This window comes from Zalophus californianus, chromosome 5 (genome assembly GCF_009762305.2).
Source record: "Zalophus californianus isolate mZalCal1 chromosome 5, mZalCal1.pri.v2, whole genome shotgun sequence".
Taxonomy (NCBI): Eukaryota; Metazoa; Chordata; class Mammalia; order Carnivora; family Otariidae; genus Zalophus; species Zalophus californianus.
Genome location: NC_045599.1, coordinates 128663470 through 128689664, shown reverse-complemented (window position 1 = coordinate 128689664; position 26195 = coordinate 128663470). Strand labels below are relative to the sequence as shown.

The window sequence follows — 26195 nt, the reverse complement described above, 5'->3', positions numbered from 1 at the left end:
TTTTCACTACGTTATATTAAATACATGCAATATAATATAGTCAATGTTTATATTTTAAACAAATATAGTTAAAATGTCATTTTAAAATGAATTCATAAATATTAAACTTCTCGGTTTTAATTTTTAATACAGCGAAATCTTGACAACTATAACCCACATTAAGCAAAAGCTCTTTGGAGTCTTCAATAATTACTGAGTATAGAGTCCTGAGACCAAAATATCTGAAAACCACTGAAGTTACAGTATTCAGTATAGGCAGAAGTACGGGTCTCCTTCAAACATATTAGCAACTAATCATGATTTATGCAATAATACAGCCTCAAGGATGGTCAATGTAATAATTATGTTACAGAAACACTGGAAACAACCTAACAGTATGGGACAAGTTATAAAGAAAATTATACACCTATAAGACAATACTATGCTGTCATGAAAAATAAAAAAAATCCTAGCTTAATTTTTAAGTTGACATGTAAATGAAAAAAGTGAATTATAAAATGTGAACAGGGGGGCGCCTGGGTGGCTCAGTTGCTTAAGCGACTGCCTTCGGCTCAGGTCATGATCCCGGAGTCCTGGGATCGAGTCCCGCATCGGGCTCCCTGCTCAGCGGGGAGTCTGCTTCTCCCTCTGACCCTCTTCCTTCTCGTGCTCTCTATCTCTCATTCTCTCTCTCTCTCAAATAAATAAATAAAATCTTAAAAAAAAAAAAAAAAAACAAATAAAATGTGAACAGGGGCACCCGGGTGGCTCAGTCGGTTAAGCGTCTGCCTTCGGCTCAGATCATGATCCCAGGTCCTGGGACTGAACCCCTCATTCCTGCTTCTCCCTTTCCCACTCCCCTTGCTTGTGCTCTGTCAAATAAATAAAAAATCTTAAAAAAAAAAAAAAGCATACATTATGCTTCTGTTATTTTTTGGAAAAAAAAATTTTTTTTTTAAGATTTTATTTATTTGACAGAGAGAGACACAGCGAGAGAGGGAACACAAGCAGGGGGAGTGGGAGAGGGAGAAGCAGGCTTCCCGCTGAGCAGGGAGCCCAAAGCGGGGCTCGATCCCAGGACCCTGGGACCATGACCTGAGCCGAAGGCAGACGCTTAACGACTGAGCCACCCAGGCGCCCCTATTTTTTGAAATTTTATATATATATATATTTTAAAGAGTTTATTCATTTGACAGAGAGAGAGTACGTGCACACAACAGGGGGAGTAGGAGAGGGAGAAGCAGGCTCCCCACTGAGCAGGGTGGGGGCTCAATCCCAGGACTCTGTGATCATGACCTGAGCTGAAGGCAGATGCTTAACCACCTGAGCCACCCAGGTGCCCCTGAAATTATACTTTAAAACTTGCACACAAATACTCCTAGCAGCAGTATTCATGACAGCGCAAAAGTGGAAACAACACAAATGTCCATCAACTGATAAATGAATGTTACACATTCATATGATGGAATACTATTCAGCCATGAAACAAATTACTGATACATGCTAAAACATGCATGAACCTTGAAAACATTATGTTAAGTGAAAGTAGGCAGGGGCGTCTGGGTGGCTCCGTCATTGGGTGTCTGCCTTCGGCTCAGGTCGTGGTCCCAGGGTCCTGGGATCGAGCCCCGCATTGGGCCCCCTGCTCTGCGGGAAGCCTGCTTCTTCCTCTCCCACTCCCCCTGCTTGTGTTCCCTCTCTTGCTGTGTCTCTCTGTCAAATGAATAAAATCTTAAAAAAAAAAAAAAAAAGTAGGCAGACAAAAAAGACCATGCATTGTATGATTCCATTTATGTGAAATCTCCAGAATAAGTCTAAAGATTTATTCAAGAGAGAGAGAAAGAGCACACAGAGGGACAGGGAGAAGCAGATTCCCTGCTGAGCAAGCAGCCCAATGTAGGGGTCCTGGAATCCCAGGATCCTGGAATCATGACCTGAATGGAAGGCAGATGCTTAACCAACTGAGCAACGCAGGCGCCCCCAGAATAAGTCTATAGACAGAAAGTATATTGTATATTATACAGAAAGGGGTAGATGTAGGGATTGGCGGGAAAACAGGAGTGACTGCCAATGGGTTTGTGGTTTCTTTTGGGGGTGACAAAAATAGTTCTAAAATTGACTGTGGTGATGGCTGTATAACTCTGTATTACTTAAAAACCATTGAACTGTACCATTTAGTTTTCTCAAGTAACCTCTACACACAATGTGGGGCTTGAACTCATGACCCTGAAATCAAGAGTCACATGCTCTACCAACTGAGCCAGCCGAGTGCCCCTCAATTTTATCATTTAAGGATATGTTGGGGCGCCTGGGTGGCTCAGTCAGTTAAGCACCTAACTCTTGTTTTGGGCTCAGGTCATGATCTCAGGGTTGTGAGATCAAGCCCCACATTGGGCTCTGCACTGGGCACGGAGCCTACTTAAGACTCTCTCTCCCCTCTATGCCTCTCCTCCATGCGCGCGCGCTCTCTCCCAAAAAAAAAAAAAAAAAAGTCAGTTGTATCAATAAAACCAAACATTAACATATCTCTAGAAGATATGTTTTCTTTCTCCTTCCCTATAGCCTCTAAAGCTTCTATAATAGACGTTTCTTTTATAAAATGCACACATTATTGTCTAGAATCTACCAAATCTTATACTCAGGATATTTTTATCATGTAACAAAATGTTCTATTTTGTTTTAAACTGAGGCATTTATTTAGAATATTAAACTATTCTGGGGCACCTGGCTGGCTCAATTAGTAGAGCAGGTGACTCCTGATCTTGGGTTTTTGAGTTCAAGTCCCACACTGGGTATAGTAGTTTAATCAAAAAAAAAAAAAAAATCTATACATAATTCAACTATTTCTTCATATATTTAATATATATAAGATACCACTTACCACATAATTCCTAATACCAAGGCCACAGTCAAATACTAGAATAGCCAATATCTTAATTTTAATGCATTTCTTTCCTATACCTATGATCTTCCTGAAAAGTGAAAATTAAAGTACACTAAATAAATCTAGATTGCTTTGAATAGGAGTCATACTCAGAATAGCTAAGTTTTTTAGAAAGGCTGAACCACTTTCTATCATGCTACTAAAAGTTAAAGATATTACCTCATTTCCATTCTCCAGCGTTCTTCTTCTTCTCGTCTTCGCCAATACTCTTCTTTCTGCATTTGCTTCCTCATTTTCTCTTCTTGAATCTTTCTGGCTCGAATACTGGGCTTTACTTCAACTTGCAAATCTGGATTTACTTTTTTCTGTTAATGCAGACACTTAAAAAATTAGCAGGCCCTGTAACAATCTACACGTATTATTAATCATACAATCCCCCATATTCTTTCATCATAGAGGCTTTCAGTTGCAAATTTATTTTAAGGGTAAAATCAGTAAAATAAGTTGTATTAGAGGAAAGATTTGGAATACATTAATAAACATTCTTCTTCCCCTCCCATTCCCCCAAATTCTTAACTAAGTTTACAATGACATACTTAGTATGTAAAAAGTACGTAACTTAGTGCTAACCAATAGAAGAAATCCTTAGTGAACTAATGGATATTTAATTTTCCTTTACTTGTTTGTAAGTAGAAGATTATAAATGTCAGACTGTGAGGGTTAAAAAACAGACTATTTTAATTTTTTACCACCTCTTTGTTTAGAAGGGAACACATGAATCTAGTGCATTAGTCTAGGCTAATTAAAAACTTTAAATAAATAAATGATTTGGATTTAACTTAACATTTGAAGTGTTTTCAATGAATTCCTTATCTTAAAATTCATTTTAGTGGGAATTCTACCAAGACAAGAAGGTAAATAAATGGAGACCTATTACTTCTTTCAAAATACTTTATGTGAAGCAATTATCTATATATACATGATTACTTGATCCAATGTTACAGTCACTAAAAATGATGAAATATGGTTATACTGTTCTTAGCCAAATACAACAAACTAATCAATAAAAACCAAACATCTGAATCCAAGTGAGACATGACATGCTAATGTTAGAATGGAGTTCATGAACTGTGTTACATTTAGATGTTGTGTTTTCTATGTAGAATGTTCCAAGCTGTGTTAAAGACAGCTGAAAAATTTTTAAAGCGGGGGAGGGGCAGAGGGCAAGAGGCTCTTAAGGAGGCTCCACATCTGACATGGGGCTTGATCCTACAACTCTGAGATCATGACATGAGCTAAAATCAAGAGTCAAACATTTAACTGACTGAACTGCCCTGACAGTTGAAATTTTACTCACTTTATATTGAAGTCTGTGTCTTCGCCCTTTTAAGTGCATCTCCTTAGCATTGGGATCATTAAAACTGCACTCGCATAATTTACAATGGAATCGAATTACTTTTCCCTCATCATTTCGTACCTTCACATGGGAAAAAAGAATTCAAGAATCATAACAAAATATTATAGTTGAAGATTTCATTCACAAACCCTCACAGATTCTGTGATGAATAAATGTAAACAATTAATATTGAAGTGGAGGGAAAATGAGACAGTATCTATAATTTTTTAAAAGGATAATCTAGAGAATCAAAACGTGTTAATTTTCTTAACTGCACCATGCAAGATGCGTACCTGCATGTATTTGCATTTGATATTAACTTTATTTTCAATACCTTTATTTATGTGTAAACATTTCAATTTAAATGCAATTGGATAATAGTTCTCTAATAAATAGTGAATACCTGCTACTGGCTAGGTACTGCTCTTGGAGATGGAAATAAGAGTATTAAAGACATTATTATGGTATACAAGTTTCTACAAAACTCAAGATTTTATACATGTCACTTTATGGAAAATCAATGTCAATTTTTTTCTAAATGCACAACCAGTAAGGAAGAGAAGTACAGGGTTATTAACATGTCTATAATGGATACTAGGTTCAAATTATTTGTGAAAGCTTTAACGATTGGCTCTGAATGCCAATTCTCTTAAGTTTTGGCTTACTTAATTAACCAATACCATTAAAGATTAAGGTATCCTGGCCGTGTACATTTCTTTAGATAACCAAATGTTTACTCTCTTAAGATCTGTAATTTTTAAATTGTGAACTGCTTATAAACAGTATAAACCAGTTTTCTATCTGGTAAACAAAGACAACATAATATGTAATTTTTCTTGATGGGAGAAAAAAAATGAAGAGATAATTACCAAAAATCTACTATATGCTAGGTACTGTTCTAGGTACTTTATTTAATCTTCACAACTTTGGAAATATCCAAGTTTTACAGATGAGGACACTGAAGCTCAGAGAACTTATGTTCTATAACACAGTGAAAAGTATATAGTGCTACACCACTCTATGTTGGGCTTTTTGCTAATAGCAAATATTTATCAGGCCCCTCATTCCTCAATTTACTGAGTTTACCTGTAAGACAGGAAGATTTCTAATCAGCTTGAGAAATCAAATAAACATGATCTGATATATCAGCAACTTTAATTTTACACACGAAACTACATGATTGTTCAGAAATATTGGCCCTCTCTGTCATTATTTTGTGGCTCACAATTTTTTTTTTTTACTCTTTATATGCAGGATACTTTAAGGATACAAGAATGTCTACCAAATAGAAAGTTACCTTATATCACAATGATGGTGTTGGTAAGGAAAAAGTTAAAAAAAAAAGTTAAAAAAATTATGTCACTTAGGCAAGCCTAAAGAGCATGATTTTTTAAAAAAAATTTATTTATTTGAAGGGGGGGGGAGAGGGAGAGAATCTTCAAGTGGACTCCTTGCTAAGTGTGGAGCTCACCACAGGGCTTGATCTCACGACCGCTGAGATCATGACCTGAGCCAAAACCAAGAGTCAGTCACTCAACCGACTGAGCCACCCAGGCGCTCCAAGGACATGCTTTTTAAAAACCTTTAACAAAGATACCTATGATATTCCTTTATAAGTAACCTAAATCTAGTTTTACGCATAAAGCATCTGTGCAGAGGGAGAGACTCTTAAGCAGGCTTCATGCCTGGCACAGAGACCGACATGGGGCTCAATCTCACAACCATGAGATCATGACCTGAGCTCAAACCAAGAGTCGGACGCTTAACTAACTGAGCCACCCAGGCACCCCCAATGTGACACACTTCTTTCCTGTACTAATCTCACAGTGATGGTATTCTCAAATCAATACCTCCTCCACATAATCATGGCCCACTGGCTGCACATCACTCTGCAAAGCAGCAAGAGATGCAGGTGTGACTGGTTCTGACACGGTGTCTGGCTTTACTTCTGGAATCTGTACAGAGGTGACAGGAGTGCTTTTAACACATTCGGTTCCTTTTAAGTCTTCTGTTTTATTTCCTGTTGACTGCAGCTTATTCCCACCTAGAAAAGCATAAAAGAATTATAGTAATTTTCATTTTCTTTTTGTAAATGTATAATCTGATACAACAAAAATTTCAGATGAAGTTCTTATTTTTTCACCATTAGTCCAACTCCTGCTTGACATACATCAGAATTTTGAATAACACAACAACCATTTGGCTTTTACCCTGTTAATGAAATACATATCTGGATTTTTCCCTTCTCCAACACCCAGTGATCCTTTCAGTCCCCATCATGACTCTCATAACAGCTAATACCTAAAAGTCAATAGCAAGTACCTAAAAAGGAAGGGTCTAAGCCCAATTCCTGTTTGTATCCCTAATTCCCTCCCAAGGAACTGGGCAATGTCCTAAGTCCTGGTAATATCAGAGTAAGATAGTGTAGCTGCTTTTGAGGTGCCAATAATTTAAGGGAAGACACACATAATTATAATACAATGTGGTAAGTGCTACAATAAACAGGAACACAGTGTGGTGGGAATTTTTCTTTTTTAAAGTAAAAAAAAAAAAAGGGGAGCCTCTACCTTCTAACATGATCCAGTTAGCAAAGGCTTCACTAAGGGTGTGTCACTTGAGCTGGGCTTTGAAAGAAGAGTTAAGTATGAATTCAGCCCAGTAGAAAGAAGAGAATGATGTCTAAACAGAATACCATACACAATAACATGAAGTTTAAAAGACTATGGTAAATTCAAGGAGACCTCAGCATCAATACTATGTAGGCAGACGTGATGACACATTCAGACTATGAAGGCCTTGGATGGCATAACTAAGGAATATAGTTTTTTCCTACATGCAAGGAGAAGGCCACTGAAAATTTTTAAGCAGGAGACTAATACAATTTGACACAAAAATGACTTTGATAAGCCTTGGAGAGACTGAATGTGGTTAAGAGACAAAGCTCTGAGGAAGAGACTTTGAAGGCCTAAAAACAAGGCAGTAGATATGAAGAAAAATAGGCATTTTTTTTTTCTGTAGAAATACTGTAGTGACAGAAACAAAAGGACTATGTACACAACCGAAGGAGACAATAAACAAGTAGAAATAATGTCAATAAAATTTTCCATGTGGAAAAAAAAAAAGCAGCAATTTGACGAGATTATTTCATGACACTCTTGTGACAGAATGAGACACTGGTTGGCCATAGAGAGCCATACAGAAAATAACTAGGTAATTCCTACAATACAGCTCTAAAAGGTGGGAGTTTTGCGTTTGCCCAAGAAATTTTAAAGTTACTGCACACTGGAATGAATGAGACCACTTGTGAATACTAGGTGAGGTGAGTGAGATGAGAACCAGACTCAAAAGAATCTTAGTAGCACCACCATTTAATGAACATGAAGGCAGGAGAACCTATAGAGACCCTGGAGAATGGGGTGGGTAGATGTATAAGAGAGACTTTAAGCTTTAAGGTACAGCAGTCAACTGTGTCAAATGTTAGAGAGGTCACCAGAGTGAGACTGAAAACTGGTCACTGGATTTGGCAATTAGATCTTTGGTGACTTCTGAAAGCAGCTTCAGAAGAGTAGGGTGGAAACACTGGAACAGACTGAGGACTGGATAAGAAGTATAAAGTAGAGAAAGAATTAGGCTGCAGCTTGAGAGGATTACGGTAATAAGAAAATGCCTGTTCTTTTATTTTTTTTAAAGATTATGGAAGACACAGGCAAACCTGTATGACCAAAAGGAAGACGGAAGAAGCCATTAGAAGATGGAGGACTGATTAAAATTTCAAGAGAAAAAAACAGATATGTGATCGAATAAGGTCTCAGAGAAGAAGGGAGATGGGTACAAGAGCATAAAACAGAAGGATTAGTCCTGGAATGGAGGAGAAACATCACTTTGACAATTAGGAGGAACACAGAATTTTAGTACTTGCCAACAAAGTTTATTTTGGGTGTAGATGTTTTCTTGGCAGCCATATTTGTAGGCACTGCTGATACTTTAGTGTTAGATGTACTATTAAGAGACGAGTTTCCTGTAGTTGTAAGACCTTTCACTGAAGAAGTTGCAATTGATGAAGTATTCACAGTACAATTGCTTGCTGCAATGCTTGAGGGAGAGGCAGTCGGTTTTGAAGCAGACACAGCTGTTGAAGAAGTAGCTTGGCTAACAACATTTGGTTCTGTTGAAGGAATGGGTTTACCAAGTTTTGTGTGTAATTTAACCACCTACAAAATAAAAGCACATTTGTGAGGAAACCCAAAAAGCACTGATTTTTAACTTTTTCTAAAAAGAGTTTATTTTTTTTTTTAGAAATCAAAGAAACGGGTATTTATCATTTTAAATAAAAACCTTAAAGTATATTTATACATATACATTCTCCGCTTTAAACAACATAAACTAAACAAAATCCAGCCCTTTTTTGATGACTCTTTGATGACCCTTGGTTGCTCTGAGCTGGCATAAAAGACTTTATAAAATGAAAATCTGAGCTATATTTTTCTTTGTTATATTTTTGTTTATATATTTGTATACACAAAACTCACTAGTTTCAAAACAATCTCTGTGAAGATTTTGATACATACTCCATTTACCACAAGGTGAGGAAACCAAGGCAAAGAAAGATGAAATCAACTTGGCCACCTACATACCAACCTATACTTAAGCATGACAAGAGGAAAATAATCATACAACAAATTTCCAATTGGAAGAATAAATGATTTAGTTTAATTCAAAGAAAAAAGTCTCCAATCTTTCCCTCTTTAAGCAATGACTATTTGATGTTACCTTTATGTATATTAGCATATAAACAAGGCCTATAATCCACTCAAAGTTCTCAAGTTTTAAAGCCACCTATATTTAAACCCTCCATTGAAAAAGTAAAAGGAAACAGAGTAAGACATAAGGGTGTGTGGGAAAAAACACCTACTTTCTGATGCTTAGCACCACGAATGTGGGCAGCATATGCATCTGCTCCTGTACAAGACACATCGCAGAGCTCACAACGTAGCTGATTTTGAGTCCCACGAGTAGAGTTGTTGCTGCTGCTGGTATTTTGTGAGGCTTTCAATGCGGCTTCTTTTTTTTTATGTTTCTGTCCTTCTAAATGTTCTTTATAAGTCTGTTTCAAACAAAAAGGATAAATGTTGCTTTGCTAATTTTCTATCTGTATCATTTGAAATTATTCAATTCTCAAATCTCTAGTACTCATTTAATAATGAGCACTAAACAACTACAAAAGCAACTGAACAAGAGCATGTAGGATTCCCTATATACGTGATATATCTGTGGTTCTCTGTATTTTGCTTACCAAGAATACATTTATCTAACACTCTGATTTACAAAGGACTTTCATACATAGCTATATTAACAATATAAGGTAACCACTTCCGGTTTTAAGAATTTGCATCTTTTACTGTTTATGTGTAACAATGGACAGAATGACCATTCCACAAATTATTTAACTGTAGAACTAAGATGAAGGAGGGAATGTATCTATATCATGAAAAAAAAAGTTACTGAATGGTAACAAGACATTTTAAGAAGAGGTATATTTATTTATAAAACTAACTTTTCTAACTCAGAATGTGTTTTCATAAGAACCCATGCCATCCTGAAACAAAAGCTTATTTAAAATATGTAACAGTCAAAATTACATGTACTTGCAAGGAAAAACATTATTATTATAATACTAGCCAACAAAATAGTGAAACTGTATATTAAAAACTGTCTGGGGGTGCCTGAGTGGCTCAGTCGGTTAAGTGTCTGCCTTTGGCTCAGGTCATCATCCCAGGGTCCTGGGACGGAGCCCCATGTCAGGCTCTCGGCTCAGCGGGGAGGGTGCTTTTCCCTCTCCCTCTGCTTGCTGCTCCTCCTGCTTGTGTGCTGTCAAATAAATAAATAAAATCCTTTAAAAAAAAAACCAACAAAAACTGTCTGGAATCAGATGATTAAAGAAGGCAGATTTATTAAAATGAGGAGTTAATAAGGACTGCTGTCTCTTTTTTCTTGAGTGGGGTCAAATAGTTCCTCTTTCATGTTTAAAAAAAAATTTTTTTTTTTAAAGATTTTATTTGACAGAGACACAGCGAGAGAGGGAACACAAGTTTTTAAGACAGATGTATTATTAGCATAAAACTGTATATTCATCACAGAATTTAAGAGCTGGATGGAACTTTAGAGATCACCTAAAACAATGATTTTCTAATTTTTAAACAAGATAATCCTTTCTCCAAATGAAATCATATGCAGTAGTAGGGAAAATTGCTCTGTTTTTGAAACAAATGAGGGAGACCTAAGACCCAGTCATCTGATTCTCCTCTCATTATCTGCAGTGGCCTGAAGTGGCTCCATGAAGCAGTCTGAGACGCAATTATTTAGGGCAAGTCCTTAGTAAGTGAGGAAACAAAAGCCCAAAGAAGTGAAGGTCTCCAACTTGTCCAAAGCCAAACAGTGGCAGAACCAGGACTGGGACCATGGCCCCTTAAACGTGAATCTTAATCTCTCTCCTCCCTCCTTTGTCCACACCTAGATTCTAACTTAAAAAGTCAATGATGCTTTTCTCAAAGGCTCATTAGCCCCTTAAGGCACTGCCTCTGACTTGCAGAAGTATCCCTGGCCTATTCTTTCATAAAAATCTAGACACTCCAAACCAATGGTCAGCCTTATATATATCATTCTAAATGCTACTTTTCACCAATGATCTTAGACCCATGTTCTAGCATTTTATATGGGTAACAGATACTCAACACATCTTTTGGGTCTACATTTGCCACTCATAGCATCATCCCCTCTCAGTAGCCATCGCAGAGTAGGATATACTTCTTCCATGTTTAATCCTGGGTCCCTGCCAACATTCCCTACCTGCTCCGTCTCCCCTGACCATGTAATCACAATGAAACTATTTCCTATCACACTCAAATAGGGAGAAAGAAGGTTTTATGTAACTAGTCACATATATTAAATATTCCACAATCATTCCCTAATTTGTGTAACTCAGGGAATGCTGGTAATTGAAAATAATCTAAAAAATCAGTATTTAAAAAGTAGATAGAACTAATCTAATAAATTAAGAATGTACATAAGTGGGGCAGAGACAATATTAACAAAGAAACTACTACAGAGTCAAAGACTGTCCCTTCCCAATAATATGCCTTTTATCTGCCAAACTGCTTGTCAATTCTTATATAAAAAGACACTCTTAAGGGGTGCCTGGGTGGCTCAGTCGTTAAGCGTCTGCCTTCAGCTCAGGTCATGATCCCAGGGTCCTGGGATCGAGCCCCACATCAGGTTTCCTGCTCCGTGGGAAGCCTGCTTCTCCCTCTCCCACTCCCCCTGCTTGTGTTCCCTCTCTCACTGCGTCTCTGTCAAATAAATAAAATCTAAAAAAAAAAAAAAAAAAAAAAGACACTTTTAAAAAAATTAACAATGTCAGGATAAGGGTTAAACACATTAGACTTTATAAACACTCATGCCTAAATCATACATTTTAAGGTGTAACAATCAGGAAAAAAAACAAAACCTGGGGGAAAAGGGGGATAAATATTTTACATGCTCCATTAGTTGATATTTTTGAAAAAGACACTTCCCCACATCTTTCTTGTTCCCAAAGTTTCTATTCCCTCACAAAGGAAATTACACAGAAAGAACATTCTACAAAGCATATGCAAAAATTAGCCTTATTAGAAATGTTATCCTGCAAACTACAGACTGTTAAAAGAACTTATTTTAAGGATTTTTAATATTCCGGAAAGACAATTTTCTTCTGCTATTTAAATGCTCCAAAAAATAACATATTTGACAAAGTCCTCTCATCTTTAATTCAAGTATGTAAAACTGAATGATCTCTATGGTCATCCTTTCTCAACTGTAAAATTCTATTCATATACTCATGGACCTCTAAGAACAGCTAAGGAAATCAATACCAACTGTGTAAGGGGCAAAGTATCTTTCATGAAAAAAGTATAATTTACCCATTTTTCATTAACATAATCATTTAAAAAAATTTTTTTAATAGAATTCTTATGTCTCAATACAAATACCTCTTAAAAAAAGACTGTTTAGCAAAATATGTATGTGTTAGCTAAAAGCTAACAGGAAGAAAATGTAAGCCTTCTCTGTTTAACTGTTAGAATATCAACCATACTTGACTATCAAAAATAACTTGAAGGCGTGTGGTAAAACATACAACATAAGTACCTGTGGTCCAGCACAGCTGATCTTACAAACATCACAATAGTGAATCTGGGGCGGTTTGGGAGGCTGTTTTGGTTTCAGTTGTTTATTTTGGAATGGTGCTTTTTTAGTAAAGGTGGTCCCTGTCCAGGCAGCTGTCGCAGCGGCAGCTGCCGCCGCCGCCGCCGCCTGCTTCTGCTGCTGCTGCTGCTGCTGGTAGTAGGAGGATGCAGCTGAATACACTGCTGCTTCATAACCTGAATACGACGTACCTTACAAATCAAATCAAACAAAGAGTACGTTATATAATTACCAAAGGCCAGGTTAAATGCTATGAATTTAAATTCAATAAATTCTGCTAGTAAAGGTAGGTTTAAATGTGCATATTTACAAATAATGAGTATCTCACAAAACCTGGAAAAATCTTATTTACCCTCTCTTTTTATACAAGTCAATCAACAAGTTTTTAACTCCACACATGCCAGGTGTTATAAAGGCATAAAAGAGTCTTAAGATTTGGTCCTTGACTTCGAGAAACTTATAGTTCAGTTGGTGGGATATGACAGTGATAAACGTACGCGGTTACAGAATCTGTTAATATTTCCCCAAAAGAATTCTTCTGCACACAATTTGGGAAGGGTTGAATTGGAAGAAGCGTCTGAACTAGGATATTAGATAGGAAAAAAAGAAACTCATGAAAGTATATGCTTGATGCCTGAGAGGACAGAAGATTTAAAAGAACAGAAAAACACACCAAGACTTTGAGTTCTAGTGATTGATTGGGGGTTGTGCAACTGATCAAAGCAAGGAGCCGACAGAAGCTGGTTTGGAGAAGCAAGGTGAAGAAACCTTAGCAGACGTCTGTGATATGGAGCTGGAGTTCAGATGAATACATAGGACAACAGATAAAAAATTTTGGAAATAAGGACCAAATACATTGGTTCTCATTTTCCAAAAGAAAAAGAGCACCGTATCCAAAAAAAAAAAAAAAGAAAAAGAGCACTGTATTTTCTGGTTGAATGCATGGATTGATTCTATCCATTTCCATTGTTCAAAGTCTCTAATGATAAAGCACACCAAGCTAGTTACTGACATAGACATAACATATACATGTTGCTTATGTTCAGTGATCTATAGATTTAAAAATCTATAGAAGTTTTAAATTTGACAAAGTTGTGGGTTTTATTCATAAGCCTACCTCAAAACTGGAAAATTTCTCTCCTTTCTAAACTAAGATCTCTGGAAATCTGGTGGACTCCCTATTGATCACACTGCAAAACTTCTTTTTTTTCAAGTGGAATTAAGTGGGCCAAGAGTCACGTAAGGCTCAGGCAAAATATTCCTAGTTGCCAGGATGGCACATAAGAACTACTTAAGGAAAACTGAACCTCTCTCAAATGCAGACTGCTATATTGAAAAGAAAAGACTTATGACCCACTAGCTCTGAGGCATCTACACACATAGGAAAGAAAACAGGAACTGGGACAGGTGAGGATTTAAGATGCATGGTAAATGAGAATCACAGGCACCTGAAACTGGAAATATCCAGAAAACAGTGCAATCAAGTGATCTGCATGAAAAGCCTTCCTATGGCGCCTGGGTGGCTCAGTCGGTTAAGCAACTGCCTTCGGCTCAGGTCATGATCCTGGAGTCCCGGGATCGAGTCCCACGTCGGGCTCCCTGCTCAGCTTCTGCTTCTCCCTCTGCTTCTCCCTCTGACCCTCTTCCCTCCCTCTCGTGCTCTCTGGCTCTCATTCTCTCTCTCTCTCAAATAAATAAATAAAATCTTTAAAAAAAAAAAAAAAGAAAAGCCTTCCTAGACTTTTATGTCAGGCTATTAAATCATATAAATGCTTATAAAGATAGAAAGTATGGTAAGAGAAGAAAACATCTAAAAGTAAAAATAGGAAGAAGCAGGTAGGCATATCAATAATAAGCATATGATCAGATAAAAAACAATTAGAAAACAACTCATATAACTCATCAAAGGAAAAACTACAGATCAATAAACTCTTCTGGTCAGTCTTACCAATGTCATGTTACTTAAAAATGTGACAGAAGACCAAATACCTTCAAAGTGATAGGCAGAAATATGTAGTTTAAATTTCACTTTTAAAACACCATAAATTGTCTAGTTAAAACTAACAAAGCTATTTTTAAATTATAACTGGCTAGGACCATGATTTTTATATGAAATTTTTTAAGTAGACATTTTCCAAATGACTAGCTATTGTGTACAGAAACTGCAAAATGCCACTTAAATGTAACCTCATGAATTAATGTATCAAGAAAATAAAAAGTAGCATAAGGGCAATAGCATCCTACAATGCTGGATGACCAGGACTTTTAGTTTAGCTTTTTTTTTTTAAACTGAGAATCCATAGTATGAGGGGCAATGTTCCAGACACAGTGAAGTCTCAAAACAGACCTATTAGGCAAATATTATTACCCTTACTTGACAGATGAGAAAACTGAGGCTAAGAGATCGTGAGATGCTTTAAACACTGAGTTATTTAAACCACAAAAATCACCAGGCTAGGCTTAATATTTACAAAATAATCTCCTTCATTTGCACACCTGTAGTCTAAAACTAATAAAAGGTGAGCTTAACTATAGCTTACTACTTAATCTCCTATGACTACTAGCAAACAAATGTACATTTCTTGTAAAAGCACTATGGGTAAACAAATATAAGGTTGCATCTCTAAGTAAAAGCCCAATTTTTTAGGGCTAAAACAGTTTCACTTAAAAAATACTTTTACTAGGAGCGCCTGGGTGACTCAGGGGTTAAGCATCCGACTTTTGATTTAGGCTCAGGTCATGATCTCAGGGTTGTGGGACTGAGCCCCATGTTGGGCTATGCCCTGGGCGTGGAGCCTGCTTGGGATTCTGCCTCTCCCTCACCCTCTCCCCCTCCACCTCTAGAAAAAAAAAATTATTAAAAATGCTTATCAATTAGTAAGTTATGTATTAAGTTAAAATGTAATTTTTAAACGTACAATATCAGAAACAAAATGGTATATACCATTTCAGTAATAATTCAGCATGTTACAAGCCACCATTCAGCAGGTACCAAGATTCTAGAACTAAGTTTAATGAGATGAAAAATATAGCTAACCTAAATTGTAGCTAATATAAAATTGCACATACAGAACTCAGGAGTCCTAACAATGATCTCTTTGGATGGCAATTTCATACTGTGTATCACATTTTTTTTTTAAAGAGCATACCCTTTGACATAATGGGAATTTCTAGGAATTTATCTTAGGGAAACAACTTGCAAATACACGAATCTTTTCATACAAGGATTATTTTACCCACTGTTGTTTCCAGTTTTTCCCTAATATGAAATCTAGCATCCCAAGAAAGAAACTTTAAAATCTATATAGTACAACCATACAATAAAATATTATGCAGCCATTGAAAACTATGTATTTCTAAGCACACATTCTGATTTCTAAATACCATATTAAAAACCACAGCTCCTTTGTGAAATGGCTGATTGTGAGTCTTGGGCATGAAATGCTTGAAGTGTATCAGTAATATCTTACTGTGGAAGGAAAAAAGGAAAAAGTGCTCAAAGAATAATGATGCCAAGTCCAAACAGCTCAGGAGCCAGTTTGAAAAGGAACTCATTGGCCAAATTTGGGAAAACGTGCCTCAAAAAGAAAAATGAGAGTAATGGATTATACTACACTAAACAAAAGAGAATGAGTCTATAGTAATACTAAAAAAGAAGAGGAGAGGGGATGCTTCCTTAGAGAAGAGTGCTAAGAATCAATGTAAAAAGATTTTATATCCATCATCGTAGAACTTGATTCAGTTAAGAGACTTTCAAAGGATCTAACACCATAGAGTGAAAAGTGGTTGGGTAACAGGCCCATAGATTACCTGGTTAATTACAAAGGGGAAAAGGTATCCTTAAAATGGAGAGATCTGGTAGTCACCACTTCAACCAGTGATTATACTTGGCATCATCAATAAGGAATTTATAGCATTACTTATCTGCTCCTGATGTGATGAAATGCAAAAAGTTCACTTCGGTAGTTTTACTGACTAGAAAACTGCCAAAATCTAAGCATAATGAAAGCAGGTAAATCCAGATTGTGGTATTTTACAGGACAACTGGCCTGAACTCTTAAAAAATGTCAAGGTCAGGAGAGACAAGATAAAAATAGGAGATTATTCTACAGTAAAGGAAACTGAAACTAACAAAATATGACAACCAAGTACAATCCACGAGCCTTGATTAGACCCTGAATTTAAAACAAAGCACAAACACACCAAACAGAAAGCTCAGCCATAGAAAACACTTGTGGACAACTGAAGAAATTAGATAATATCCATGTTCAATTCCTTTTAATGATATTTGCATGTGGTTATGTAAGAGAATGCCCTTATTCTTAGGAAATACAGGCTGAAGAATTCTAGGCAAAGCGCCAGGTCATCTGCAACTTATAAATATAATGCTGACCCATTTGAAATGTTTTAAGAGATAAAGCAAATATGGTAAAATACTAATAATTGGTAAATCTAGGTAAATGGTATATAGACTTTACACTATTTTTTCAAATTTCCTGCAGAATTAAAATTTTCTAAAATAAAAAGTTGGGGAAAAACACAAATCAAAAGAATGATGTATCTTATACTCAGTGACATGAAAGAACATTCACAATGAGAAAAAAAGCGATTAACAAAATAGTATGCACTGGACAAATTCACTTTTATAACGAAATGTATATACTGCGTATGTATATTCCCATGAAGAAAACTAGAGAAAGATATGCACCAAAATGTTAATGGCATTTAGTATCTAGGGGTACATGTCCAGTGATTTAATATTTTTTTTTATCTATAGTTTCTAGTTTTAAATATAACAGTAAATAAACTCACATAACAGTAAATAAAAATAATTAACAGTATATAAATATACTCACATAATATAACAGTAAATAAAAATAATTAACTTCATCCTGTGTAAGATATATTCAAGTAATGGAGACAATGGAAGAGAGACAGAAAAGAGAGGGAGGAGGAGAACATATAAGACAGAAGCAGTAACAGGGAAGGATACTATCGTACTCCTTATTTTGTTGAATGTGGACATTAAAAAAAAATGTGTCCAGTCAGAGCTCACTGAAATAATCCCATTTATAGTTATAACGGATTAATCAGATACAAATAAAAATTAATCAGAGATAAAGAGGGGCAGAAAAGTTGTATCTGGGCAATCCTGAATGACAGATCTGGGAATAACCTCTCCTCACTCCCAATTCATTTCTGCTTGGTTGTCACAGTTAACTTATAAATTTGCTCCTTTTGGGCACCCTTTTGGCCCACAAGATAAAGACAGACATCATAACAGAGCCTGCAAGGCTTTTCACGCTGACATTTCCAGCCTTATCTCCTGATATTTACCCCATATATTCTGTATTCCAGCCACAACAAACTTGTTCCTAAATACTCCACATCTGCCTAATTCACCACCATATCCCCAGCACCCAGCATAAGCATTTGTCATAGGATAAGAAATAAAAATATCTGAAAAACAGGGCGCCTGGGTGGCTGAGTCCTTTAAGCATCTGACTCTTGACTTGGGCTCTGTGCTGGGTGTGGGGTCTGCTTAAGATTCTCTCTCCCTCTCCCTCTGCCCCTCCTTCCCTGCTTAAGCATGTGCCCGCGTACTCTCTCTCAAAACAAACTCTGAAAAACAACAAAAGAAATTTTTAATTCAGTAGTTAGGGTTTTAACACCCAAACTGCGATAATTATCAAGAACTAAAATTGCCCATATTGCCTTAAATCATCCATAGAATAAGACAAGGTATTGAGAAATAAAATGCAGAACCAACCATATAGTAGTACAAGGTTACATGTCTACAAAAAAGCAACATGTGATTTTAATCACTGAAATAATGCAAAGTACCTTAGCTAGAAATTAGCAAAAGCAGTGGACATAGCGAGATTTTAATGAACATATTTCTCTTAATATAATGATTTAAGGAAATATATAATTTCCGTAATAAGATAATAAAATAGATATATGATTATTTCAGGAAAATAGAGCTACTCTGTCCTTCCAAGACACTTATGTTATATAACCACCTTATGGATATTTACAAAGGCTACCCAATTATTTTCAAGATTACTTATTCCTGATAATAAAGAAATAGTTCCCTGGTGGCTGAAATAAACAATACTATTTGTCAGTGGTAGTCCCTGAATGTTAACCTTAAGTTTTCAAATTCATTTGGAAAAGTCAGAAAAAAAAATAACCTTGTAAAATACTAGGTGTTATTTTCTCTAACTGCAATGCTAGGCCCAGGACTCATGCATAACTGCCTTTCAAATGCCCAAAGAGCATTTTACATTGTTAGTATCTCCTGGCTTAAAAAAACAAAAACCCTAAAAACACAACTTAGAGTATGGTCCATTTGTCACATGAGACACATAGAGCAACACCTATTTAATTCAATTCTTGCTACTGGGAGTAAGATCATGCCACAGAACATCAAGAGAGTTTCTAATAAGTTTGATTTGTTTACTCATTTAAACAGTTTATCCATCTTACCAGAATAAGTGACTGCTGTGGTACTGTAAGTAGCACTCTGGGTATAGGATGGCACCACAGTAGCTGCAGCTGCTACTGGCTGTACGGTGGAAGATACAGGATAAATGGAGAAAGTAGTGGTAGCTGGACTTGGTGTGGCTGGTTTTATGGCTGTCACTTGTCGAGTTTGCTGGGCTTGTGTATACTGAGTTGCACCTTGGCTATAACCCGCTTTGGGGGCTAAAAGGGCAAAGAGATTTCAGAAAATTATAAAGGTGAACCTCAACAGTTATTGTACCAATATTCTTGAAAATTAGAAAAAGTGTAAATATCAACTGTAAATTTAATGCTAGCAATTTCTTCTTGGCAAAAGGGTTGAAATTCTTATTACCAACTAAATAAAATATAACATCTACATAAAATTCATTTACCATCCCTTCCCAGATGCTTTCTATGTATTTCCAGAATGGCATTTTGTCCAAATTTACAACTAACTGAAATAGCAGTACTACTTAAAACAGGTACTAATAAAGTTTTTAGAAAAGGCATGTGTGTATTTAGGAGAGTCAGTCTAACTTGAGGGTTATGCTTAATATTGTGAACAGAATAAAGAGCCTCAAATACGATTTCAATTCACGGTAAAAATTTCAATGTTTAATTATATCGAACTTGTTCATATACCATTCATATTTTATCTATAGTGAACTTCAGTCTAATTCCAACTCACAAGGTGCCACCGACTTAATTCTTCAAATATGAACAGCTTGAGTGCAACTGTTTTTAAATGGCTACCATTCATGTTTCTGTTAAACTTTCTGCTGCCTTTAATCATATCCAAAATAGACGTACGCTTTAAGAATCTTATGAACCTTATTAAGCCCTAAATTAATAATTAATCTTATTAATGATCACTAAAGCATACAAATGTAATTCCTGATAAAGGCCCAGTTATCAGGGGGCCGAACTCACTTTATGCTTAGTTAAGGCACCTTAAATAAATAGCACTTAAAAGTTTATAAAATGGTTATCTACATGTAGTATAAAACTTGATCCACACAACACACACATGAGGACATTTTACAAAAGGAAACTAATGTCCGAAGAGCTCCATGGCTTACAAGGCACATAGTCAATGTCAGAGCTAAGACTAAATCAAGACTCTTCTGACTCTTTAACATAATCTAACTTTGATAATTAACCAGGAAGTTCACTACAGATCAGTGTACCCACATATTCTTAGAGAAGAAACTATAAGAAAAGTTGGTCATTACAATTCAAAATATTTTTATACCACTTTTAAGGGACTCACAGAAATCTTAGAACTAAAAGTACCGTAGAGAGGTTTGGGTCAACTACCTCATTTACAAATAACAGAGATGAAAAGAGGTAAAACTCACTCAACCACATTAGTGGTAAGGCCAGTACGAGAGCCAGTCCTACTCCTTCCTAATCCAAGGCTCTACCCACACTCTTACGGTCCTTCAAAAGTAACTAAAATAAAGGAACTGTCTACTTTTCTGAACTCAGAAAGCTTTGTTTAAAAGTTTTCAGCTGAATCTCTATCAAAAAATCTACAAGTGGTGCCTGTGTGGCTCAGTCAGTTAAGCATCTGATTCTTGACTGAGATTCTTTCCCTCTGTCCCTCCCCCTGCTCACACTCTTTAAAATAAATAAATCTTGGGGTGCCTGGGTGGTTCAGTGGGTTAAGCATCTGCCTTTGGGTTGGGTCATGATCCCAGAGTCCTCGGATGGAGGTCCACATCGGGCTCCCTACTCAGGGGCGAGCCTGCTTCTTCATCTTCCTGTGACTCCCCCTGCTTGTGCATGGGCAAGTGTGCGCACTGTCAAATAAATAAAATCTTTAAAAAAATAAAATAAGGGGCGCCTGGGTGGCTCAGTTGGTTAAGCGACTGCTTTCGGCTCAGGACATGATCCTGGAGTCCCGGGATCGAGTCCGCATCAGTCTCCCTGCTCGGCAGGGAGTCTGCTTCTCCCTCTGACCCTCCCCCCTCTCATGTGCTCTCTCTATTATTTTCTCTCTCTCTCTCTCTCTCAACAAATAAATAAAATCGAGTCTCGCATTGGGATCCCTGCTTAGTGGAGAGCCCGCTTCTCCCTCTGACCCTCCCCCCTCTCATGTGCTCTCTTTCTCAAATAAAATCTTTAAAATAAAATAAAATAATCTTAAAAAAAAAGAAAGACTAAATATGTGGGCTTTCTTGAAAACAAAGTATTTCCTGTATTTGAACCATTACATTTACTGTAGTATCAGAGGCTGGAAACAGAACCAACTGTCATTACTGATCAGAGAAAGATGCATTAAAAATACAGGCCCACCAAGGGTTTCCACTGGTTACACAAAGGCTATCAGCAGTATGTTCTGGGCATTTCTGGCGAAGATAAGGATGTGGCCAGAAGTTATCAGCACAACTCCTAGAAATCAAATACATTTCAGGGAGAGAAGGGCATGATTACAGTTTGCCCCCATAGCCCTCTCACTCTTTGGTACTCAAAGGTATGCAGCAGCAGAAGAGAAGGACATGGCTAGAATCTGCTTCTTGAGGTAACAGAACACAATAGCTTAGGTGGACTCAAAAGGGTATCTTCATTAAGCACACTGAATAATGTATTTCAGTAGTTTTCAATGAAACTGTGTATGCCAATAAAACCCACCTGTCTGATAGTAGGTTTCAGCAACAGAAGGCTGAGGCTGGGCAGCAGCTGCTACAGCAGCAGCAGTTGCCGTTGGCTGTTGGTAGTACTGCTTACTATCATATGCTACAGCAGGAGCAGTGGATCTTACATATGAGTACGAGTCCTAAAGAAAGGGAATGAAAGAAAATCTTGCTGTAAGTGGCAGGAAAAATCCCTAACTCTATTATATAAAAGTGTAATAAAGGAAAAAAAACTAACTATTGACCTAGGTATAACAGTCAAATTCAAAACAAAGGGCATTCAATTCTGGACTTTGAAAATAAGGTTAAAGCCATTTCAAGCAGCATGTTTAATTTTACATCAGGAAAAAAAAACCACTGACACATTTTAAAATAATGCTTATCTTTAAAATTCTATTAAGAAAGGGGCACCTGGGTGGCTCCGTAGGTTAAGTAGCAGTCTTGATTTAGGCTCAGGTCATGATCTCAGGGTCCTGGGATCAAATCTGGTGTTGTGCTCTGGGGTAGGGGGGTGGTTCTGCTTGAGGATTCACTCTCCCTTCCCCCTGCTCGCTCCCTCACTCTCTCTCTCACACTCAAATAAATAAATCTTAAAAAAAAAATCTATTAAGAAATTCATAGAAGTTTTGCTTTAAAAATGGATCTCATAGTAAAGACCACTTGCGTGTCTTAAACTTTGCCACTACTCCAGCTTTCTTTTCATTCTTTTTTATTTACCACTATTATTTACAACTTATTTTTTTTTAAATAGGCTCCATGCCCAGCACTGAGCCCAACGCAGGGCCTGAACTCATGACCGTGAGATCAAGACCTGAGCTGAGATCAAGACCTAAGTTGAGATCAATAGGGACGCTTAACTGACTGAGTCACCCAGGTGCCCGTTTACCACTATCGTTAACATAATGAATAGAAGCTTCCGGGTGGAGGAGAGGAAAGGGGAACACAGGTTCTAGGGAGAAGGAACACTATATATAAATCTCCAAGGCAGTGAAGATCAAGGTGAGCTGGGTGAATTCTGGCACTAAACAAAGTGAGGAGGGATGGGAAGGTATGCAGGTGGAAAGGCTGAAGAAGTAGGCAGGGCCCAGAAAATGATGGGCTTCATACACCTTATTAAAAACAATGAAAATTTATTACATTTCATCTCTGGACATAATGAAAATAATCACACATAGCAAAAGGGGCTCTGAGTTTAGTAACTTGCAAATATCTTTTTATTAAAGATTAATTTACTTATTTTAGAGAGAGCACAGGGGGCCGTGGCAAAGGAGAGGGAGAGAGAATCTCAAGCAGACTCCCCACTGAGAGCAGAGTCCACTGTGGGGCTCATCCCATGTCCCCAAGATCACAACCCAAGCTGAAATCAAGAGTTAGACCCAACCAACTAAGCCACCCAGGTGCCCCGTAATTTGACAAATATTAAGAAAAAATACTAACATTATAATTTATATGTCAATTCATTACTTAGCAAAATAAATTCATATACTTTAGAAAGAACATAGAAAAACTAGGCAAAGTTCAGAAGACCCTAAAGCAAACAAACAGAAAGCAGGTTATTAAAGGATTAGAACCAGGGGAGCCTAGGTGGCTCCGTCGGTTAAGTGTCAGACTCTTGATTTCGGCTCAGATCATGATCTCAGGGTCACGAGACTGAGCCCTGCGTCAGGGTCTGCACTCAGAAGGGAGTCTGCTAGAGATTCTCTCCCTCCCTCTCCCCCAGTTCCTGCATGCTCTCTCTCAAACAAATAAATCTTAAAAGAAAAATAAAGGATTAGAACCAAATTTAAATAAGTAGTAATTTAGTACCATAATAAACATAGTACTATAAAAGGGAATTAGAGCTTCATGTCTCAAATAAGACTGAACCAAAAGCAACTACAGGATATAAGAGCAGCACCAATTTCTGTTACATACTAAGAAAGAATACTTTGAGGGGAAGAACGTACAGGCAAGAGAATTTCTGCTCTTGTTAAGTACTAAGAAGACACTATGTAATTGTTTGGCCCATATAGTTTAGGCTCATGATTCTCAAAATAGGAGACAGAGGAACACTGCCATAGTACAAACAAGGAGCATCTTCCCCATGTCTTCATTTTTCTGAAAACCTTGGTTGAATATTTAACCAGCAATTAATGTAAGATATTTTTAATTAAAGCAGACATAGATATAAAATTGACTGGAATGGACTCAGGGGAATTATTTCTAAAAACTCACTGCAAGGGAACTTAATGCTTGGACTATGCCCCTAAATTACCTAAGAATACACATTCATTTCTATCATCAGAGTTGTATTTTGGAAGACCCAAGTATGATAAGCACTGGCTTGGACATTATATCATACACTGGGGTCATTGAAGCCTGTGTGTTAAGACTACTGAAACTAGTAGTTTTCTTACCTGGTAGTTCTGTGTAGTAGCTGGGGGTGGTGGTGGTGGTGCTTCTTGTTGTCTCTGGGTATAACCATAGTCAGTTGCTGTATGTGCAGTGGGGTAGCCTCCATAAGCAGCAGCTGTTGCAGCAGCTGCAACAGCTACTGGAGCAGGCCTGGCAACTGCAACTGTGGCGGCCGCTGGTGCATAGGCAGCAGTAACTGTGTGAGCAGCTACTGGAGCCTGATGGACAGTGTAGCTAGCAACTGTAGTTGGATGAGAGTAGGCTACACCCGAAGCTGGCTGCTGGCTATATTGTGGAGTAGAAGAATAAACATAATACAATTTAATTTTAAAATCTAAGAGTTTAACAAAATAAAAAGCACATTTTCAAGAAATTTAATCATGGACTACAAAACACCAAGTATTTGAACTCAATAAGCCTAGTCAATACCGTATTTGTTACTGTTGTATAATTTTTATTCCTTAATCTCAATGCATTAGACAGTCACACATACTATGCTTAAGATCATGGACCATATCACAAAGCAGGGACTTGTCGACAAACTGGGATAAAATGCAGTATTAGGAAGAAAGGAAAACTTGATGAAACTAGGAATTTAAAAAATTATTTGTTGCTTGTAGAGTTCTTTATTATGTTCTACAGTTAAAAAAAAAATCTCTACAAAGAAATCATGTTAAAAATACTACATTCTAACTCCAACTGTAGAAAACATTTAAAGTAGAAAACTATTACCCAGTTGACTTAAATACTTGTGATACTCTAGGGCAGTAGTTCTCAACTGGGGGAGATTTTGCCCTCCAGGAACATCTGGCCATGTCTGGAGATATTTTTGATGGTCAAACTGCAGAGGAGGTGGTGGTGATGTGTGCTACTGGCACCTAGTGGGTAGAAGCCAGTGATGCTGTTACATATCCTACAATGCACAGGACAGCTACCCACAACAAAGAATTATCCAAAGAATGTTAACAGTGCTGAGGTTGAGAAATCTTGCTCTAGGGCACAAAACCTACAATGGACTCTCTATTATTTTAGATAAATTACTCAAGTTACAGGCAGCGTTTCATTATACACATTTATTTTTCTCTCAAAAAGGTAGCACATGTTGCAAAAGGAGACCTAAGCCAGATACTTTGCAATCATAACCATTTAAAACTCAAAGAGGCAAAAACATTTTCCAAAACTGTAAATCAAATAAAATTTCCAGCTAAAGTTCTCAGAGTGATGTTTAACTTTTTAAAAATTTTAACTTTTAAATTGAGAGTCTATGTCACATAAAACCAAGGCTTACAGATGTTAAGCACATCAAAGTGTATTTGTTGGTCTAGGTTCTCTAGAACACTCACAATTACACTTGCTAAAGCTTAATTACCAAGGCAGAAATGCCTTCTAAAAAAAGGAGAGCCCCAACAGTTATTCAGCTGACAGGTTTTACATGACCGTTAAGTCTTAATATGAGCCAACAGTTAAGAATAGCTAAGAAAAAAATACCTAACATAAGCTGAAGCTGCTCTATTAAGTGTCTGATTCATGGGTTATAGTACAGTATATTCTTCACTGGTGTGCACACTACCATACAAATATGGCATAGAATTAGAATTTGGGGCCATCACATTTTAACTGTATTAGGGAAAACACTGATAATTATAATGTATTCAAAGGGAATCAATATGAAGCTTATAAGTATGGCTATTATTTCACATAAAAAATGGAGGACCTGGGAACATTCAGTCTAGAAGAGGTGACTGGGGAAGATAGGAGAGCTGCCTTCTAATAGAAGAGACTTACTCCATGCTGCTCCAGAGAACAGAACTAGAACCAATGGATGGAAGGGTGGCAGATTTCAGCCCAATATGAAAAAGAAAAAAAAACAAAAACTTAGAACAAAGTCCAAAGAAACTCTTATAATTTATATTCGGATGAGGTTTTCCACATTTTGATATTAAAAGTAGCTAATATTTTCTACATATATGACAATTAAAAGACAGGAAAAGGGAAATTTAAATTGTAATAGTGGAAAAATTGGTTTGGGATTGACACTTTCTATGGATAATTCCATATCCTTAAGAAAAAATGCCAATAACATTATTATTTCTTCAAAATTCCTAGAACTGAAAAAGAATTATATTTAAAATATAAATACACCAGTTCTGTGAAGCTTGTA

At 36.9% G+C, this 26195-nt stretch overlaps 1 protein-coding gene across 3 annotated transcripts in view; it reads right to left on the bottom strand.

The window, feature by feature from the left end:
• The window catches only part of ZFR (zinc finger RNA binding protein), an 80881-nt gene that overhangs the window by 37788 nt on the left and 16898 nt on the right, over positions 1-26195 (bottom strand). For 2 of the 3 annotated variants that reach the window (XR_003521987.1, XM_027605044.1), the window contains exons 3-12: positions 25820-25843; positions 24037-24319; positions 21639-21783; positions 18987-19205; positions 12441-12688; positions 9172-9363; positions 8179-8470; positions 6110-6303; positions 4221-4340; positions 3083-3228 (exon numbers count right to left, since the gene is read on the bottom strand). Coding sequence is in view for 2 of the 3 variants with exons in the window: in XM_027605044.1 (XP_027460845.1) it covers positions 3083-3228; positions 4221-4340; positions 6110-6303; positions 8179-8470; positions 9172-9363; positions 12441-12688; positions 18987-19205; positions 21639-21783; positions 24037-24319; positions 25820-25843 (1863 nt within the window). In the remaining variant the exon portion in view is untranslated. The remainder of the gene's footprint in view (positions 1-3082; positions 3229-4220; positions 4341-6109; positions 6304-8178; positions 8471-9171; positions 9364-12440; positions 12689-18986; positions 19206-21638; positions 21784-24036; positions 24320-25819; positions 25844-26195) is intronic. The other variant, XM_027605045.1, reaches the window with a different exon arrangement.